The 21,497-nt window shown below is 37.8% G+C and overlaps 2 protein-coding genes and 1 long non-coding RNA gene across 3 annotated transcripts; 1 reads left to right on the forward strand and 2 right to left on the reverse strand.

Moving 5' to 3' along the window:
• Positions 1 to 119: 119 nt before the first annotated feature.
• Positions 120 to 18,737, reverse strand: LOC109179089. Its single transcript, XR_002053828.1, has 3 exons — positions 18,726 to 18,737; positions 5,240 to 5,241; positions 120 to 217 (listed from the first exon to the last, which is right to left on the reverse strand). It is a non-coding gene; the product is annotated as an uncharacterized LOC109179089 (long non-coding RNA).
• LOC109179083 (DNA-binding protein SMUBP-2) lies at positions 7,741 to 13,224 on the forward strand. Its single transcript, XM_019328646.1, has 7 exons — positions 7,741 to 8,587; positions 9,062 to 9,373; positions 9,460 to 9,743; positions 10,706 to 11,737; positions 12,072 to 12,240; positions 12,566 to 12,723; positions 12,811 to 13,224. The coding sequence occupies exons 1-7, from the start codon at positions 7,804 to 7,806 to the stop codon at positions 13,051 to 13,053; spliced, it is 2,982 nt and encodes a 993-aa protein (XP_019184191.1). The 5' UTR covers positions 7,741 to 7,803; the 3' UTR covers positions 13,054 to 13,224.
• Positions 13,309 to 16,213, reverse strand: LOC109179085 (protein BOLA4, chloroplastic/mitochondrial). The gene is made up of 3 exons (XM_019328651.1): positions 15,869 to 16,213; positions 13,711 to 13,778; positions 13,309 to 13,562 (listed from the first exon to the last, which is right to left on the reverse strand). Exons 1-3 carry the CDS (start codon positions 16,136 to 16,138, stop codon positions 13,409 to 13,411), a joined length of 492 nt encoding a protein of 163 aa, XP_019184196.1. The 5' UTR covers positions 16,139 to 16,213; the 3' UTR covers positions 13,309 to 13,408.
• Positions 18,738 to 21,497: the final 2,760 nt, after the last annotated feature.

Raw genomic sequence — 21,497 nt, forward strand, 5'->3', positions numbered from 1 at the left:
TTAAAGCCACGGCGTATTAAATGGATTTTCACTTCTTCAGAACTACGATATCTTTTCAAATTTTTACAATTACAACACGGGCACGATATAAAATCTTTGGCCTTTTGACTTTTATTTTTTTCAGCACATTCTATAAACTCTTGAACCCCTTGTATATATTTGAATGTAGTGCGTTTTTCATACATCCAACTCCGATCCATATCTGTCAATTATAGTACTATGAAATACCATTTATTTCATATACTTAGAAATAATACTATTTTTATATTTGTGTCACTAATATTAAGATTTGACACCTTAAATTAACATTATTAGATCAAATAGAGAGGATTTAGTATTATTATTGTCAATGAGAGTGGTCATTAGCTATTGTATATACACTTAGAATACATATATGCTATTGTCTAGTATGTATGTAGAATACATATAATATATAGAGTTAATACCAAGTTATAGTTGCCATGAATAATTGATCTGGGTATTATATTAATAATACCCTATCTTTCTTTAGTGGGACTCTTTATTTCTACCCAATTTATGTTTTAGTGGGCTTTTCCTAGTAACACCTAATATGATGATTGGTTTATTAGCTTGATAAATGTGGCTTCTCTAATTCTGTGCCTTGGTGGATTTTGCTTCATTTTCAGCTAAATTTGCTAGTGGGGTTCATTTTATTTCTGTTAGACTTATTTCATAGATATCTTCTTTTTTAGCTTAGCAGTTATTAGGATCCACATGTAGGGCCTTTTGACTGGTGGACATATGGGGTAGTTCTATCCAACTTGTATCATTATTGTCAGTATAGTTTGGCATGAGGAAAGACCCAAAACTTGTTTGACCTAATCTATAAGGTGACTGAATTGGTTCCTGATTGGATTAGAATCCTAAATTCACAGGAATGGTGTGCCCATATTGAATGATTCTACATTATACCCATTACTGTGCCCAATGGTCCTTTACATTCTGTAACCAACCACCTCCTCCTTTTAAGTTAGGGAGTCTTCACAGAAATAATAAGGTAGCCAACTCCCTACCTCATCTTATGACCACCTTCTAACTTTCTTTTTATTTTCTTCTCTTTTTGGTCCTTTCTCTGATCATTGGGCTCTTTTTTAAAATGAACTTTCTTGTGATACCAAGTCATGTCTGTACTATGTTCTGAACTTAATGGATTCATATCCAGACTTTAACAAACTAGTAAAACAAGTTTAACATTGGTTGGTAGAAATGCAATTTGTTAATGATGGCTTTCATTTAAAATTGTTTACTTGAACTTAATAATGTAATAGTATTGGTTGTATCTGTGCCATCAAATCCCTCTTTAATGTGATGGTATTTCTCATTAATTGCCCCCACTATCCTTTCTTACTTAGTGGCCTAATTCAAGGGGAAAGAAAAGATCATCTTTTTGTTGGGTGACTGTCCTTCCTAATACTCATGGAGTCTATAGAAAAGGATATAATGAAGATAAGTTACGTACATCATTAGAAATTATAAAGGTTCCTTTATTAAATTTTTGTAGCACCCAGAAAGTATTGTTAATCATCATATTATTAATATATGGATATATGGATATACCACATAGCTTCCCCTGTCATTCAATCTCAAGATGTTTCTTTTCAATCTTGACTACAGTACAATATTTACTTATCATATTAAAAGAAAAAAAAATTAGCAACCTATTTGTCTCTTCATTTTTAACCTAAAGCATTCATTTTTGTTAAGCTCAGATTTAGTGCAGAATTAATTGAAACGTGATGTCTAGCTCTGGATATTTTCATTAACTGTATAGCTTCACATCATGAACATCAAATTCAATGTTCAAGCTTCAAGGGAATCAAGACTAGAAATCATCTCAGAAATAAATGTTTAAGCTAGAAATCAAGGAGAGGAGATCGGAACTGTGAGTACCTTCGTCGACAGGAAAGGAGATCGGATCTGTGGTCCGTCGAGGAGCTACGGATGGCGGAGCAGTGCAGCAGGCGAGGCGGCAAGGCTGTGTTCCATTAGAGATTTGGAGGAGAATCCACTAAATGTGTTGGCCGTCGTGGCTGTCTGAGGGAGGCAAGGGGACGGAGGCGGCGAGATGGAGAGCCCGCGCCGAACAGACGACGGAGAGCTTATGCGCGATGATGGCGAGTTAATTTTCAAATCTACTGTGGCTATCCAAGGGTTAAATTGTAGTTGTGGAGTTATTTTTGGGTGGGAATCCGGGGCTCCGGTCTAGGCCGGTGCCTCGGATTCCAATATTATTATAATAATAGTATTGGAACCCGCAGCTCCCTTTCCTAGTGGGTGCTGCGGATTCCAATATTATAATAATAATAATAATAATAATAATATTATATCCGCGGCAACCGCTTAGGGGTGTGCCGCGGATTCTAATATTATTATTATTATTATTATAATATTATATCCGCGGCACCCATTTTTAAGTGGGTGACGCGGATTCGCATATTATTATTATAATAATAAAATTTCTGAGGCACCTCTTTGTAATTGGTGCCTCGGAAAGTTCTCCCTTTTTCTATCCAAGACACCTTCACCTTGAAGGTGTAGAGTGCAAAGTACTACTTATATTTCCAATTCTATAGTAGTGGCATAAGTAATATTTCATTTATCGGGGCTTAATATTTCGTACATATCCATGCAAGTTTATTTCTTATCTGATTAATATCCTTTATTCTTGCATGATCATTTGAAAACCCACTTCGTGTAAATTTGTTAGCTTATCTATTTGGGTTTCGTAGTTGCAACATCCGCATGCGAGCTAAAATTTACATACATATTATTTGATATATTCCAAAACATATCTAACGTATTGCATGCGATATATCTCTCTATTTTTACGTAGCATTCGACTGTTCCATATTTTCCGTTGTGCACTTTGAGTAGAATAAATCTATTTTTAGACCGTTGCGAGATACCATACCAACACCTTTGGTTGTGCCATATCGATCATTTCCACCAAATACAACTTTTGGTCCTTTGATATTTTTAAAGTCCACAAGACTAGATTTATTTCCAGTCATGTGACGAGAACATCCACTATCGAAGTACCAAATTTCTTGAAAGTAAGTTACACATTTTTAGGTACCCAACATGATTTGGGTCCTTGGGTGTTGGTCATTTTTGGTACCCAAATCCACCTAGTTCTTACTGAACCAAGATTAGGCGATTCGTAACCATTAAACACTTTATAATCATAACTGATTTTCAAAAATGATTTTGGTGCCGGGTTTTGAAAATTGACTCTATTCTTTGGCACTTGGGAAGAAGATTGTTTGAGCCTATGAAATGCATTAAACCTAGACTTAGTCCATGGTTTAATTTCATCAAACCAATCTTGTTCAGAGGGATAAAGTCTCCCTGCCCCAATCCTTGGAGATCTTCACATTCTCCTATGAGGACTTTGTGCACTTGACTCATTGGCATATTTCCAAAACTTTTGCCTATTATTTGACTGCATTGGCGAATTAAATTATCTTTGTGGCTTCGGCTTTGCAGTAACATTTTTGGCATTAGTTTGATAACCAATTCCTTGTCTCATTGTGCTATCTTGACCTTTTACAAATTTTACTACTTGGACTTTATTAGTTAAAGCAGTAGTAGAATTTGTCATTTTTTTGGAGGTTTGCGAACATGACGGATCGTAGCCAAGTCCGGCTTTATCACTTGGGTTTTTTTTTTTTTTTTTTTTTTTTGCATATTTATCATTTTATCCATTATTTTGGATGAATAAGTAAATGTGGCTATAACCTCTCTTAGGTTGTGTTCTCGAACTTCCCTTGATTTACACTCTTCTTGAAGTCGAATATTTACGACTTTCAAGTCCCGTATCTCGGATAGAGCATTTTGCAATTTTTCATTTAATTAATCTTTTTTGAGAATCAATAAATTATTGCGCTCTTTGATTTGTGAGTGAGTGTCCATCATGGTTTGACAATCTTTCATTAAGTGAAAGATATACTCTTTAGAGAAAGATGAATTTACAGAGTCAAAAGATTTCGAAGATACCTCATCTTCATCTATCTCGTGCGCCATAAGACACATATCATGGTAGGATGATTCACTTGAAACACTTATGCAATATAATGCATTATTATCCTTCAGGTGTCACTTTCATCACTAGAAGATTCCTCAGTCTCTCTTGTCTCCAAAGGATTACTGATTAGAGCTTTCCTTTTGTCCTTTTTGAATTTTCTTTCTTTGACTTTGGTTTCTTCCTGCAAAGTGTCAGTTTAATTTTTTCTTACCTTGGGGTATGGACATTCAACCATAAAATGTCCAGGCTTTATACAGTTGTAGCACAAATTCGAATTGCCCTCCGTGGGATCCCTTCTATGCCTTCGAGATGTGATTGCCTTAGGAAAATTCTTGTGATTGTTTTTCCTCATAAATTTCTTGAAATTTCCTAACAAACAAGGCAAAGTTTTCGTCAAAAAATAAATCACTATTTTCTACCGACCTTGAGGAAGACGGTTGCTCGACTATGAGTGCATTGTTCTTTTCTTCATGATCTTCCTCCATCCTCGACCCCATCTCAAACTCATAAGCCTTTAGATCACTAAAAAGCTTATCAGTTGATAAATTCTTTAGATCTCTATGATCACGCATGACCGTAACTTTCATGTCCCAACTAGACAGTAGACCACGAAGGATTTTGAGCGAAATTTCTTTTTGATTAATGTCTTTTCCAAGATCATTAAACTTTCCCAAGATTTTAGCAAATCTTGTTTCCATGCAATGATATTTTCGCCACTTAGCATTTTGATATCCTCAAATTTCTTCAATGCGATGGTGAGTTTATTATCCTTTTCCTGTTCATCTCCTTCATCGATCTGAATAAGTGTTTCCCAAACCTCTTTTGCTGATTGGCATTTTCGAACTTTCGGAAATATCGTATCATCGATAGCTTTGAACAAAATATCATTGTCAATATTATCCAAGTTATTTCGTGTTCTATCTTCTTGAGTCCATTCCACTTTAGGCTTTGGAACATACTGTGGAGTATCACTACTCTGTACGTAAGCAGTGTTTACTTGCAGGATTTCAATAGGACCAATAGTGATTACTTCCCACATTTCATCATGTAGTGCAATAAATGTACCTGCATACGAATTTTCCAATCATCAAATTTTTCTAAGGAAAATAATACATTTTGGGCAAGAGCCATATGTGTCTTCATTTTGAAGTTTTGAGATCTGTCTAGCAGTCAAAATTGACTCAAATAGACAACCGCTCTAATACCAATTGTTGGTCCTGATAGGGTGGTAAAAAGTCTAGGGGGGGGGGGGTGAATAGACTTTTTAAACAATTTTAAATTTTATAGCACTCTTAATTTAAAATTGTTTAAAAAGTCTATTCACCCCCCTCCCTCTAGACTTTTTACCACCCTATTGGACCAACAACAACAACAACGAGTCGAGACTTAACCCGAGGGGTTGATTCTCAATGACTCGTAGCCGAAACGATAAAGAGATAGAAGTCAAAGACTCGAAGACGAAGACCAAGAGGTTGCTAAGACCGAGTCATGGAAGGGTCTACCTCTTGTGTATTAATCAAGACCGAATGACTAAGGAAGGTCATTCAAGGAGTTAAGGGATGATTGGTAAAGTCAATCAATCATATCCGAGAGGACACAAGGTTCGAGACGCTAACATAGTTAACGACTTGGTTGGACAACCATAACATTCTTTAGGCATCAATAGTTCTTAACCTTAAAATTCGAATTGATATATCCTAAGACAAAGTGAGTCCTAGGAACATATCCCAAGGCAGATTTCACATAAAATGCCATGGTGACGTGTGCAGATAAAAAGCAAGTCATTAGCGCATTTTATGGAGTCAAACAGCTAGAAATCTGGCAATTCTTGTACCTCTCTGGATTACCCTTCGGTTCTTACCCACTAGTCCATAGGCAATATGAAAATTTGTTATTTTCTTCCAACAGAACAATTTTTCAAGCCTATAAATACCATCTTCTTGTACAGAAGAAAGTGCTGGTCATTCTAAGTTTTCAAAGTGAGAAAAATGCTAAAAGTTTTCTAAAGTTCTAGCGACCAGTGTGAGAGACAAAAGCTTCAAAGTTTCATCCACATTTGTGAAGTCTTGAGCTTCTTCAACGATCAAATTCCAATCTTTTTATTCTTCATCTTATATTCTGTACTTGGAATAAGTAGAAAGAGGCAAAGTAAACTCGTGTTGAGTTAACAAACCTGGGTTCAAAGTTCACGTCCGACTTTGTGTTCAAGGAGTGATTTTGGTGTTGTGGTTATTGTACTAAGAAGATTTAGTACAATCCTTCACACTCATATTTTATACACTAATACACATTGCAACATAGGGACAATCCTCCCGTTCATCTTTAATTGATTGTTATTTGCATACTCGCTCTCTCTCACTTTTACTCTCAATCTACTTGCATCAATGCTTTTCTTGAACTTGTATATGACAAGCTTTAAATACACTCACTAGCATTCTCTTAATGCTTCCAAATTTATCATCCTTGTGAGAACGATACTCAGGGATTCCATCTCGATTTTATTTTTCCCTCCGTACACACCCACACTAAACTACACTTTCACAAACCAATCTTAATATTTTACAAGAACACTTGAGTGCAAACTAAAACTTAAAAAGAGTTATAAATATTTTCGCTGTGCATTAAACTATAAACATTTAGTTAAGGATATCCTTCGGATAGACTTAGCTATTTGCGAAGAAATTTTCAAATATAGTGAGTCTATTTACATCCCCCTCTAGAATCACTCCCTAAACCTACCGGGACCAACACACACAGCAGCCCAAGGAAAAGATGCACTCGAGTACGTGCTAAAGCCCAAAACATGCATGGACATTGGAAGACCGTACTAGGAACAACTTGGATAATATAACTAAGGATATTCTATTCAAGACGGTCGACGAGACGTTGTTTCCAAGGATAAGAAAATGCAAATTTGCCAAAGAGATTTGGACCATCCTCATGCAGATTGGAGAAGGAGGCGAACGAGAGAAGGAGAACAAGCTCACCATAGCTATGAAGAAGTTCGAGGACTTCCGAATGGCTAACAGTGAAAGCATAGCCGAGATGGAGACTTGGTTCATGAATTTTGGCACTAAAACAAAAAGGGTGACCAGCGTGATCAATTTTAGCGCTAAAACAATAGTCGTGAATGAAAATTGGTATTAAAATAATAATTTAGGATGAAAATTGGTAAGAATTAAACATGTGAACCAAAATTATCATTTTGTTAATACTCGTGGAACCAAAATTAGTATTTGCTCAATTGAGTCAATACAAATCTACCAAATGAGAGAAGAATTAAAAAAAAAAAAATAGAAGAAGAAAATATTAGGTGAACAAATACGGATCCGTATTAGTTAAAAAAAAAAAACAATGTATAAATAAATAAATAGAGTTTGGCACGTGTAACTTTGAAAACTACGGTAGTCAAAGTCGGGAAAGAAACTTAACGGAATGTGGCATCGGTGTGTCCACCTCTCTCCGTTCCAGTTGAGAAGGAAAGAAGAAAGGAGAGGGCCACAAGAAGCCACGTTGACTCACCCACCACACAATCCCACACAGCCAATGCCCGTTTCTTCCCCAGTCCCCAGATAGCGACTCTCTGCAACCTCTCAGCCCAGTTCTTGTGTCTCCGCGGGCCCCTTTTTCCCGTTAAAAATCTGGGTATCAGATTCCAACTCTTCTTTTTCTTCCTCTAGGTTTTTTTTGAAAGTTGTGGCCGGAGAAAGCTTAAATACCCGGTGAGGGGGGTCGGGTATGCGCTAAAGACTGGGGAAATGGAAGCATCGTGCGTGTTCTGCGGCGGCGCATCGAGCTTCCTCGGTATAAGGGTGCGGCGTCAGAGGGATTCCCTTCATTCTTCTTTCTTTGCTTCTGTTACTCCGTTCGGCGGGAACAGTAGCTTCTCTCGTGGCGGCGGCTCCATCTTGTTCGCGTCGCCTTTGCCGCATTGCCGCTTCCAGGTCGCGAACTCCAATGGCGGAGGCACCAAGGCCGTCCGTACTGCCAAACGGAAAAGCCGCAAGTCCGGGGGAAGTAGTGGGCCAGGACCCGGACCCGTTGAGACTTCTCAGAATTTGAAAAATTCCCCAGTGAGCTCGTCGGTTGAGTTTGAACGGCAAGGACGAAGGAAGCCGGCGCTAACAAGGAAAAATACGAACACGCCGGCTAACGTCGCCGCACTGTACCAAAGCGGCGACCCGCTGGGACGGAGGGATCTCGGCAAGTGCGTGGTGACGTGGATTAGTCAAGGTATGAAAGCCATGGCTATAGATTTTGCTACGGCGGAGGTTCAGGGGGAGGGCGAATTCTCGGAGCTCCGGCAGCAAATGGGGCCAGGTCTGACCTTCGTTATTCAGGCGCAGCCTTACCTCAACGCCGTGCCGATGCCGCTAGGCCTGGAGGCCATCTGCTTGAAAACCTGCACCCATTACCCTACCCTCTTCGACCATTTCCAGCGGGAGCTCAGGGATGTTCTCAAGGACCTTCAGAGCAAGTCTTTGGTTCAAGATTGGCGGGAAACCGAGTCATGGAAGCTTCTCAAGGAACTCGCTTGTTCAGGTGCGTGCTAATTCTTTCGAGTTCAGCCCTTCTGGATTCGATTCGAGACCTGTTTTTGACAATTGAAGCATTGCTCTATCTCAACTCAACACAGTCCCATCACCCATCACGTGTGCGGTGGGTTTCAAGCTTTCAAGCAACACGTGACACGTAGAGATTCGAACCATGACCTTTGATCCTGTGCTCCATCTCAACTAAAAGCGTAAGCTAATAGTTGGATTGCACATTAATGGTTAAAAGCGTAAGCTAATAGTTGGATTGCACATTAATGGTTATATGCTCAACATTGACATGTGATTAAATTGTTAATGTTCTCACCTACTTATAACTAATTGATGACAACTAGATAACCAAATAATTGTGTGGTTAAACATGCTTGACATACTGGTCTATAGGACTGTGTCACTTTGAAAGTTGTGTTTTGGATTTTCATATTGTCTAGAATTTCCATGACCTTGCATTGTTTCCCTACAGCTCAACACAAAGCAATTGCAAGAAAGATTTCTGAGCCGAAACCTATACAAGGTGTCTTGGGAATGGACATTGATAAGGCAAAGGCAATTCAAAGCAGGATAGATGATTTCACTGAGCAGATGTCTGCTCTCCTTCGAATTGAAAGGGATGCTGAATTGGAGTTCACACAGGAGGAGCTGAATGCTGTTCCCACACCAGCTGAAGAAAATTCAAAACCCTCGAAGCCGATTGAATTCTTGGTTAGCCATGCCCAACCTGAGCAGGAACTGTGTGACACTATCTGCAATCTCCATGCTGTTAGCACGTCCACAGGTCATATTACTTTCTCTCTTAAAGTTTTGCATTATTGGCTAATTGTTTGTATAATAAATAACATGGCTTCCCGTTTGTTGCCATAGGATTGGGCGGAATGCATTTAGTGTTGTTCAAAGTGGACGGAAATCACAGATTGCCACCCACTAACCTTTCCCCTGGGGACATGGTTTGTGTGAGGACTTGTGACAGTAGGGGAGCTGGTGCTACTTCTTGCATGCAAGGGTTTGTTAATAACCTAGGAGAGGATGGTTGTAGCATTACCTTGGCCCTTGAATCCCTTCGTGGAGATCCTACTTTCTCAAAGCTCTTTGGGAAGAATGTGCGGATAGATCGCATTCAAGGATTGGCCGACACGCTCACATATGAGGTACTTAACAAAAAGTAGCTTCTGCTTATGTGTTTGCATGTGGCTACTCTATTGTTCTAGTTATTAAAGATGTAGATGAATGTTCTTTGTTCTCCATTCCAGAGTAATCCTAAAAGTCCTCTAGATTTTGTACTCCCTAAGGTCTAATGCCTTAGCTTCTAGTTTGGGAACTTTATTCTATTAATGAAATGTATGTTATAAATCACCTTCATCCTAGGAGAATGCTTTCATGAATAATCCATCTCTTCCCATTAACTTGTCACTTTTTAGATTTTTTTTAATCTCTTTTTGCATCTTCTGTTAGAATTCATGTTGGAGAGTCTGGATCTGTGTCCTTGTAGATTATTCCTTACTTGATGAGTTCCCCAAATAACATAACATGTCCCATTGGCAACTTTCTCTGGGAAGGAACAGATTTTGTGAGGTCTGACTGTCTGACTGAAAACTAATGGCTTCTTACAGTTTTGAAGTCCCAATAAGGATCAACCACCAGATTAGTGCCTTATGTGCAAGCAAGGAATCTGGTTTTCCACTTGTTTCTACATTATCCTTTCACTGGGAAACGAGAGGTTCCCTTGAAATTTCTGGTGAATCTTATGCAGTTCCTTGGAATTTTATTGAGCTCCTTTTCAAATTCCAAGCTTTTTGAACAAGAAGAGGAAAAAATTGCCTGAAACTTGTTAATGTTGGGATTTGTTGCATCATTTTGTTTGAGGGCAGTGCATAGATGTTTGAACACAAATGCATGCCCTCAGGCTGTTAGTGGCAGAAGACGGCCATCCTTCTTGTTTTTGGCTTTTAACTGTTCCTAAGTGAGCTTGAAGAACTTTGCTTCCTGAAACTTTTCCCTATAATTATACATTTACTTTTATTGAGTATCATCTGTCACTGAAAGAAAAGCCTATTCTTGATCTGTTGCATTAACCCTTCTCATTTTCGTCTCACCGTTCTATTTTGGGCAGCGTAATTGTGAGGCCTTGATGATGCTTAAGAAGAAAGGGTTACAGAAGAAAAACCCTTCAATAGCTGTCGTGGCTACACTTTTTGGAGACCAAGAAGATGTTGCATGGCTGGAGAAGAATGATTTGGCAGATTGGGCTGGAGTGGAATTAGATGCATCAATTGACAGCAAAGGTTATGACATCTCCCAGAGAAGGGCAATTGCATTAGGTTTGAATAAAAGGCGACCTATCCTGATTGTACAAGGGCCTCCAGGCACAGGGAAGACAGGTTTGCTGAAGGAATTGATTTCACTTGCTGTTCAACAAGGTGAAAGGGTTCTTATAACAGCCCCTACAAATGCAGCTGTGGACAATATGGTAGAAAAACTGTCTGACGTTGCAATAAACATTGTTCGTTTTGGAAATCCTGCAAGGATATCCCCAGTAGTAAGTTCGAAATCTTTAACTGAGATTGTGAATACTAAACTTGCTGAGTTTCGGGCGGAGTTACATAGGAAGAAAACAGATCTGAGGAAGGACCTGAGACATTGTTTGAATGATGATTCTTTAGCAGCTGGCATACGTCAACTTCTGAAACAACTTGGAAAGTCCTTGAAGAAGAAGGAAAAGGAAACTGTAAGAGAAGTTTTGTCAAGTGCTCAGGTTGTGCTTGCAACTAATATAGGGGCAGCTGATCCACTAATTAGGCAGTTGGACACATTTGATTTGGTTATAATAGATGAAGCAGCTCAAGCAATTGAACCATCTTCTTGGATACCTATATTGCGGGGAAAGCGTTGTATTCTTGCAGGGGACCAGTTCCAGCTTGCTCCTGTGATCCTTTCTAGGAAAGCCCTAGAAGGAGGTCTTGGAATATCACTTCTAGAAAGAGCGGCATCTTTGCATGAAGGAATGCTCTCTACAAAACTAACCACACAGTACAGGATGAATGATGCCATAGCCAGCTGGGCTTCAAAGGAGATGTATGGTGGATCATTAAAATCTTTTCCTCAAGTTGCTTCTCATCTTCTTGTGGATTCCCCTTTTGTAAAGGTACGTACCAATTGGAACATCTTAATTTTCTTTTGCTGAGTTATTTATTTATTATTCTTTGTTTACCCCACTTGGAATTTCAATATTTCATTCTTAACAGATACATCAGATCATAAATAATAATTAGCCCAAGAGCTTCAGTTTTAATTTTTGAATGCTTGATTTCAATATTTGATGTGATTGTATTTTTCTAACAACTAAATCAGACTATAGGAGAAAATGATGGCCAAAACCTCATTAGTATTTTAGAAACAACTTAAAAAGCTCAAATAGTAGAGGCGAGCTGCAAAATAAGAATATGATTGAGATAATGACTGTAATGTTGTTGTGACAGCCCACATGGATAACTCGGTGCCCACTGCTATTGCTTGATACAAGGATGCCCTATGGAAGTTTATCTACTGGTTGTGAAGAGCATTTAGACCCAGCTGGTACTGGTTCCTTTTACAATGAAGGGGAAGCAGACATTGTTGTTAAACACGTCCTGTCTCTAGTTTATTCTGGTAATTTGTACTTCCCCTTTTAACCTTTTAAAATGCAGTGCTGCTGTATCTTTAATTTGCTATATCATTCAATGCTTTTCCTTGATGAACTGAATGCACTAAACTATTGCATTCTGTCAATTGCTACTATACTATGGACTATGGTCTATGGTATATGGTTATTGTTTTAATTAGTTGATTTGTAAAAAGATGATTTACTGAAAAGGGAATCAAGTGCATTCATAAAATAAAAAGTATTACCTAGCATGTTGAGGGAGCGAGCATGTTTTTGTTTGTCATCTCCACTTTTCATTGCAATTTTGGTGGTGTGCATGTTTTACTACAGGTGTTAGTCCTGTAGCCATTGCTGTGCAATCTCCATATGTTGCTCAAGTGCAGCTACTGAGAGACAGGCTTGATGAAATCCCAGTGACCACAGGTGTTGAGGTTGCGACTATTGACAGCTTTCAAGGCCGTGAAGCAGATGCAGTGATCATATCAATGGTAAGAAGCTGAATAGAGAGAGGACCATGCGTTTTATGTTAAGAATTTTTTTGCAGAACACACACTCACACGCTGTATTTGTTTCAGGTTCGTTCAAACAATATGGGAGCGGTGGGGTTCTTGGGTGACAGCCGAAGAATGAATGTTGCCATAACAAGAGCACGCAAGCATGTAGCAGTGGTGTGTGACAGCTCCACCATATGCCACAACACCTTTTTGGCGAGGTTGCTGCGCCATATTAGATATTTTGGTCATGTGAAGAACGCAGAACCTGGCAGTTTCGGAGGATTTGGCCTTGGCATGGATCCCATGTTGCCTACTGCAAATTAAGCTCGCAGGTGTTACAATCAAGTTTCTTTTATTCACACACTTGAACATGGAGGACAACTCTCAGTGATTTTTTTCCAAAAGCAACACATACTCATTATTGTTTATTGTATATAATAACTCAAAGAAATTCCACAACAGTGTAAATATTCTCTATTCCTTTTTAAGAAACAAAATGAAAAGCACAGGTTTTTACTTTGAGACTCTCAATATCATAGCTGAAAAAATATTTTTTTTAAATCAGTTCATGAATTATAGTGTAACTAAAATTGGAGGAATTCTTGAAAAATTAGTTCATTCAAACAAGTATTGCTTGATAAAATGAATTAGGGACTAAGATAGCTGTGCCTAAACATGATCATTTGTTTCCTGTTGCTTCTGTGGGTGTTTTGGTGGTCATCTGGTCAACAGCATGCACAGTTTGCTGAAGTTCTTCCCATATGGCTTTGTATACCATCCTCTGTCTGTTCACAGCAGATTGCCCCTCAAATGCGGAAGAGACAACATCAATACTGCAATAACCAGTCACGCAAGGAAGTAAAGATAAATTAGTTAAGATATCATTAGCATGACACGAAGTTAATGTCTGTTCATGAAGAGCATTTAAATGGCACATATGCATCCAGTGTATATATTAGAACTTGTAATTGAATACCTCACCTGACATGCCGACCATCACCAGAAAGATCATTGACTGTAACTGATTCTGCATTTAGTTGTTCTTTGATCTGTTAATACCAATTTCAAAAACACTTGAACCGTTACTGACACGGATTTAATCTTCTTCAATTAAGAAGCAAGAAAACCACTGAACATCAGAAGCTGCTATTCCACTTGCAGAGCTAAATCATTATACTTTTAAAATATAAAAATGAAATCCAATAAACCCTGCAGAACCAACCACTTCTCTCTAATCAGAGACAGCACCTTTCCATAGTTTCCATCATTCTGAACCCTGATTTTAAGTGGTACAGCAATAGATGGACTATTTCAGAAATTACCAGTCTTTCTTAAAAGGATAAGCACCCACCCCACCACCAGAAGATGCCCAAGTGTCCTTATAAACCCCACCTGTTAATTTCTGTCAAATCTCTGTACCAATGGTTAAGAGATCTCTGCTTTTTCTTTTGTAAGTAGATCTCCATTTTATTTTTGATGTATAGAGGATCCTTGAATACAAACAAAAGGAAAAGCACCCAATAGTTGATCATAGCCTTGGTTCAAAACCTCAAATCTTCGTGTAAACTGTTTGCACATTTCTCTGGTAGGTTTTATTGGGTTCAAAGTTCAAACCTATGTCCCCACTTCCCACCACCCTGGAAGCATATAATTTACCGTTATACAAACCAATTATGGTTAATGGAAGCAAAACCATATCTACTTTAAACTAAAAAAGAATAGTCAGTGAAAGCAGAGATACCTTCATGTTTCCACGGATATCACACCTAGGAAGACATTAAGGGGAGAGGAAAAGAAGAGAAGTTCATAAAACCGAAAGGTAAGTACTAGGTAAAAAACCTAGGCACAAAGTTAAGGCTTTTGCAGAATGCAGTGCATGAACCCATGCAAGAAGGGTCTGGGCAAACTTTCAAGAGTAAAAAGTGCACAAAAGTTATGAGGCCTCCATCACTTTAAGTGCAAAGTGCAAAGAGAAGTGATTGGCTGCTTGCTTTTTTCAAAGATGGTGCAAAACAATTTTTAATAGCTTGGTTAGGCATATATAATTCATAACGATGTGTTCATGCTTGATTATGCAGAGCTATTTTTATGCACAACGATGCTGCAAATCCATATTTCCATGCCAATAAACTGAACACAGTGCATTGATAGGCTTCACTTTGGTTCCATAGCCCTACCTCAGATCATGATTCTTAAATGGTTCAGATGTTTATATTGTTTTGGTACTGGCTTCAATACTTTCAATTTTGTAGGGCCAAAGAACCTGGAGAATTTAAACGGTAGAAAAAGAGGGGGAAGCTAATCACTGAAGTTCAGGAAAAAAACCAAAAATTATTGTAGCAAAAGACTTAACACGAAAGTCACGTTGAATCAGAGTCCAGGAATCAGAAGGTGAAATTGGGGGATTGGGAGGGGACAATTAATCAATGGAGAAACAGCGAAAAAAACAAGAACCACTCTGCCCATTACCATACCTAGTTCCGATTTAATCACTGTAGCAGAATAACAGAATGTGATTTGGTAGTTTGGCCAGCATCCCTTTTTGTTTCCAAGATAGGGTAAGAAAACACCATTTCATAGTGAAATTATTTAGGGTTCCTAATAATCTTTCCAGTTCCTCATTGAATTATATGTGTCATACCTTGCAAAAAACCACAATTTCTACCTATCCGTCAGCTCCAAATGCCTCTAATAAACAGCACCCTTTATAAATATTAAATAACCTGTTCTCTTTACTAGTCCTCTCAATAAAATGAAAGGGCCAACCCAATTACGCAAATATACATGTTTCTTACATGGTACACACATCCACTTTCAATATTTTATCAATTCACATTAGTATGTCTTTTTTCTCTTCTTGTTACTTATAATTACACTTCAATCATTGGTACACACCAAAGCCTACAACAAAATCGTTGACTAATTCAACTGTTTTAAACAGATAAAATAGCACATCCATTTCTTGCAAGGATTACTGAATTTAGCAACTTCCAACTGAAACTAGTAGAGCGTATGCAAAGAACCCATATAAATATAGTTGTAAAGATTGAAACTAAGTAAAACGTAATTAAAAAAAACAATAATAACACATAATAAAATATAGTATATCCTAGGGTATAAGAGAGTTGATTGATTGGACCTTGTTCTCCATGGACTGCATCAAAGGAGAATCGATTTGGCGGAAACCATTCTGGTCGGCAGTTGCTCGGGTACAGAAAGTCCGACGGCGAAGAAGTGAAGGAGCCGCCATCGCGCCGATTGGGGGAAGTAGCTTCTCCGACGCGAGCGTGCGTACTGCTAGGAGTTTAGTCGTCACTGGAACTGAAAATCGGAGGATATTGCTTGAAAAGTAGAACCGGGAGGCACAGAAGATGGCCATGTTGGGCCTTGTAAGCAACGATTTTGCCATTGTTAGCTAGATGATGAACTGCTTCTTAGCAATAGCTGCGCTGCCTTACCGAAGAAACAGATGAGGAAGAAATGACCGTGGTTACCTCGTGCTTGTTATATTCTTATGAATTAATTCCATTTTTTTTTATTCTAGATTTTTAGTTTTTTTTTTTTTTTTTTTTTTTTAGTTTTTTATTTATTTAATTTTGAATGGAAAAACTTCAATAAAATCAAGAGATTAAGGGGTGCTTACTAACTTGAAAAAATGGAGGATTTTTCAAAAAAATGAAAAAATTGAGAATGAAAAAAAAAAAAAAAAATTAGAGAAGTTGTTTACTAAATTTATGCTTCCAAATGCTTATTCCACTTCCATTCTCCAACTTTGTATATGTTTTTGGAGAGAAGAAAAATCACATTCTCCAAATGGAGATATGGAATAACACGTGTGAACAGTGGTATTTAAAGAAATCATTGGTTTGAACCCAGTTGAATACAATTTTTGCTTCCTTTTCTAGGGTTTAGTCCTTTTATTTTATTCCCATTGCACAGCAGCTTGAATACAATTTTTGCTTCCCCTTCTAGGGTTTAGTCCTCCTTTTATTTTCCCATCGCGCAGTAGCTTCTAAAGTCTGTCTTCCTCATCGCCATCTCCAGGCTTCAACATCACCTCACCTCCAGTCTTCCCCACCACCACACCTCTTTCTTGCTTTTCTTTTCCCCACGTCTCCAGCCTTCTTTCTTCGCGTACAACAAAGTGGTGCATAGTAACACTCTGTCAAGACGCACAATCACCCCGGTGACTCTACATTCTCCGGTGAACCTTGGCAACTCAACACGGACTCTCCAAAATCTTCCATAGGATCTTGTCCAAGTCCACAAGTAATTGTCTAAACCTATTTTATTTATTTTGACGAATGATATCTATTTTTCTTTTACTATTATAATTGATAATTAATGAATGATGTTTCAGTAGAATCTCAATTGTAAAATCACATTTAACAAAATACCACTTTAAAATGAGATTTTGAATGTTAACCCTCATTTTGAGGTTCAAATTGCAAAACTTCAAAATGAGGTTCAACATTCAGAACCTCATTTAGAGGTTCAGCAGAACCCCATTTTGAGGTTCTGGTTATAGAACCTCAAAATGAGGTTCTGATTTTAAAACCTCATTTTGAGGTTCCAGCATACCCTCATTTTGAGGTTCTGGTTATAGAAGCTCAAAATGAGGTTCTGATTTTAGACCTCATTTTGAGGTTCTACAACCAGAACCAATGAGATTCTGGTTATAGAACCTCAATGAGGTTCTGATTTTAGAACCTTATTTTGAGGTTCCAGCAGACCCTCATTTTGAGGTTTTAATTATAGAACCTCAAAATGAGGTTTTTATTGTAGAACTTTAAATTAATGTTTTACAATTTTCATTGCAGAGAAGAAAGTTTGTAATTAGAATTTCAAACTGTTTTGTATTTTATTTTTTTATGAATATTTGTTGAAAAGTTAATGAAAATTGTAGATGAGTAATTTACGGAATGACGAAGATGCAAAGTGGTTGGATAGTACCTTGGTCGTTTTTCTTGATATTGTATACGATAGGATCAAAAGGCATCCTATTGGACAACCTGTTTTTAAGTCCTCTTCTTGGAATGAAATCAGTCAAGAACTTAAAGAGAAAACAGGATGTGTTTATACTGGTGGACAGTTGAGTAGAAAGTATAACAGATGCAAGGATTTATATAAGCGCTTCTTAGAGGTGTTAAACCACACTGGGGTAACATTCAATACTGAAACAAATAAGGCTATAATAGATGATGAAGTATGGGAAAGTTTCTTCAAGGTATGAATTTTAGTTTTATAATAATAATATAATATTATATAGTACACTAATATAATAAAGATGACACTAATGATGCTTTTTTTTTTTTTTTTTTAATGTAGAAAAATAAGATCTACAGAACTCTATACAACCACGGTTGCAAACATTATGAGATGTATTATTTTATTTTTGGCAACAACTATGCTACTGGAGGCTTTACGAACCCTTCAACCCAACAACCAGTGAACTCCAATGAGGAAAGACAAAATGAAGATGACTTTTTGATGACTGATACGGACAATCTACCTAAAAGTTGTGGGAATAGTTCTAAGGGCAAACGGAGTGCAGATGAGATGACTGGTAGTGGTAAAATGAGTGTTAACAAGAATTGGAAAAAATCAAAGTGCTACTGCGTGGGCGTCGTACAACAGTATAATGACTGAAGATTTGCATGACAAAAGAGAGGAGCGAAAGGAAAAGAAACTTAGGCAGCAACGAGAAGAATCTGCGAGTGAAATGAGTACGGGAATGACCCATGTTGATAGTATGACGAGAAGTGTGCAAATTCTAAACACATTCTCAACTCTGAGCCCGGAAACTTATAATCAAGCTTTTGAAAAACTTGTCACGTCTGAAGCTCACCGAAATGATTTTATTGCAATGCCTGAAGATAGGCGATTGGTTTGGTTGCTTTCCCTCTAATCTGTATTGTATTAATTGTTGTTTGTATGATGAACACGTTCTTTATATTATGACTACTTATGTGATCAGAACTCCTATTAGTAGTTACAAATTGTTGTAGTAACTGTACTTTAGTATGTTGACATGTTGTATTATGACTACTCTAATTGTGTTTCAAATTATAATATGTTGAGTATGTGTTTATATTAATACGTGTTTGAATTTTTTACAATGTGTTAGACAGGTAATGTCAGATAACAATTCTGATATTTCTTATAGCTCAACAACTTATGGCAATGTGTATTATAACTCAACAACTGATGGGAATGACTCAACTAGTTCATACGACTCATATGAGGAGATGAAGAGACAAGTTGGGCACATGTTTGTCTTTGCTGCTGCATGTTTAGTAATGGAAAGTGTAGACAGGATGCCGTGTAGGAACTTTGCACTCACAGGTAACCAATACATGGGAGAATTATTATATGGACACCCTACAAGATGCTATGAACAATTAAGGGTGAAGCCACATTTGTTCTTTCTTCTGTGTAAGAGGTTGAAGGACATGGAATTGTTACAGGATACAAGAAATGTTAGTGCAGAAGAACAATTAGCTATGGGTCTTAATGTTTTATGCCAAATATGCACACAACGTATAGTGGCTGAAAGGTTTCAACATTCAACTGCAACTGTTCATAAATGTGTGAAGAGAACGGTACGAGCGCTTGTACGCTTAGGGAATGATATCATTAAGCCACAAAATAGAGGACCTGCTCAACCAGAAATCTTACGGAATCCAAAATGGTATCCTTATTTCGAGGTATCATCATCATCATTATTATTATTATTATTATTATTATTATTATTATTATTATTATTATTATTATTATTATTATTATTATTATTGTTATTGTTATTGTTATTGTTATTGTTATTGTTATTGTTATTGTTGTTGTTGTTGTTGTTGTTGTTGTTGTTATTGTTATTATTATTATTATTATTATTATTATTATTATTATTATTATTATTATTATTATTATTATCATCATCATCATCATCATCATCAAGCTTATTAAGGCGTCCCTAGGTGTCGGGGCGGTCAAGGCCGCCCGCCTAGTCCGCTCGCCTTGCCTAAAATTGGCGAGGCGAGCCTGGGCGTCGCCTAGGCGACGCCCTGGGACGCCTATGCCGGCTTCGACTCGGTTTCAACCCGGATCGAACCGGGTTTATGTTTTAAAAAAAAAAGAAGAAGAAATGCGCTGGAATTAAAACCCTAGGAGTAAGACTTAGTCTCAGCTTCGCATCTCTTTCGCAAATAGCAACTTCAACGTCTCTTTCGCAAATAGCAATTTCAACGTCTCTTTCCCGACTTCAAACTGACTGACCGGCGACTTCAACTGACGACCGGCGAGGCGGCGACGACTGCTGACTGGCGACCTCCTCCTGCTGCGACTTCCGGCGACCTCACAGGTAAACTTTCTTCTTTTTTCTTTTTTCTCTTCTTTTCTTCTCTTGTGTCTCTTACTCTGTAGTCATGTGTGTATAAGTCATACTGTATATATTTTAAATATAAGGCAGTGTGTGTAGACTGTGTACAGTGTGGTAGTGTGGGTGTGTGACACATGTTTTATTTATTTTTTATTTTTTTCTCCATATTCGTATGCTGTGTTTCATTATTTTCATATACTTTGGATGTGTGGCAGTTTGGTAGTTGCACTTTGGCAGTGTGGGTGTGTGAGATATTGTTTTTTTTTTTTTTTTTTTCTTTTTTCATATTGGTATGCTTGGCAGTGTAGCAGTGAGGCTGTGTTTCACATATGTTGTATATTTTTTATTTGTCAGGTTATGGAGGACGAAAGTACTTATGATCCATCAAAGGATCCTAAAAGAAAAGACAAGTCTAAAGACCCTGGTTGGAAGTATGGCTTTTGGCCAGATTAAGTAGAAAAGAATCGATCGAATGTACATTGTGTGGAGGAAAAATTAGCCAAGGCATTAAAAGATCGAAACAACACTTGGCTAAAGGGTATGGAGATGTTATTGCATGCCCAAATACAACAACAGAGATTATGAAAGAAATGCGAGAGTATATCTTAAAAAATTCAAGGAACAAGCAACTAAATTTGGATGACGATGATGGGGATGATGGTTCACAAGAAGTGTCAATGGAACCAACACAACCAGGACAACCATCATCTCAAGACTCAATTACTCATCCAAGTTCGGGGACTAGTTCTAAAAAGAGGCAGTCAGCTTTGAGGTTTGCACAACCGGCACAAAAAACAATTGCTGCAATGGTTAGGAAAACCCCAGAAGAAGTAGTGGAAGAAAGGCGTAGCAAGGGTTATCAAAGAACCCTTGAAGATTGTACAAGAACTAAAGAAGAGAAAGAGAGAACAGCAATGCATGTTGCAAACTGTTTCTATGAGTGTGGCATTCCCTTTAATGTCGCAAATGCTTGGAGTTTTGAGGTAATGTTAGAGTCCGTTGCACAATTAGGACCCGGGTGGAAACCTCCTAGCTATCATGATTTGTGGGTCACACTCTTAGAGAAAGCAAAAAAGGAAATAGATTTGTTGAAAGATAAACATAAGGTTTCTTAGAGGAGGAGGTATGGGTGTACTTTGATGTCAGATTGATGGACTGACAGAAGAAATAGACATTTGATAAACTTTCTTGTTAACAGTCCGGAGGGGACGTTTTTCTTGGAATCTATTGATGCATCAAGCGAATCCCATGATGCCAACATGTTGGCTAGGTTACTAGAGACCAAGATTCAAGAGATAGGCACAAAAAATGTTGTCCAAATTATGACAGATAATGGTGGTAATTACAAGGCAGCGGGCAAGTTGTTGGAAGATAAGATACCTACACTGTTTTG

The sequence above is a fragment of the Ipomoea nil genome, unplaced genomic scaffold (assembly GCF_001879475.1).
Source record: "Ipomoea nil cultivar Tokyo-kokei standard unplaced genomic scaffold, Asagao_1.1 scaffold0876, whole genome shotgun sequence".
Classification (NCBI taxonomy): Eukaryota; Viridiplantae; Streptophyta; class Magnoliopsida; order Solanales; family Convolvulaceae; genus Ipomoea; species Ipomoea nil.

Excerpts from the sequence above, each read along its gene's own strand:
- LOC109179085 (XM_019328651.1), bottom strand. The coding sequence starts at position 16,138 with ATGGCAAAATCGTTGCTTACAAGGCCCAACATGGCCATCTTCTGTGCC. Across the intron at positions 13,779-15,868 it reads TGCAGTCCATGGAGAACAAG|ATCAAAGAACAACTAAATGC; the intron begins GTCCAATCAATC and ends TGGTATTAACAG. Across the intron at positions 13,563-13,710 it reads GGTGATGGTCGGCATGTCAG|TATTGATGTTGTCTCTTCCG; the intron begins GTGAGGTATTCA and ends TGGTTATTGCAG.
- LOC109179083 (XM_019328646.1), top strand. The coding sequence starts at position 7,804 with ATGGAAGCATCGTGCGTGTTCTGCGGCGGCGCATCGAGCTTCCTCGGT. Across the intron at positions 8,588-9,061 it reads CAAGGAACTCGCTTGTTCAG|CTCAACACAAAGCAATTGCA; the intron begins GTGCGTGCTAAT and ends GTTTCCCTACAG. Across the intron at positions 11,738-12,071 it reads TGGATTCCCCTTTTGTAAAG|CCCACATGGATAACTCGGTG; the intron begins GTACGTACCAAT and ends TTGTTGTGACAG.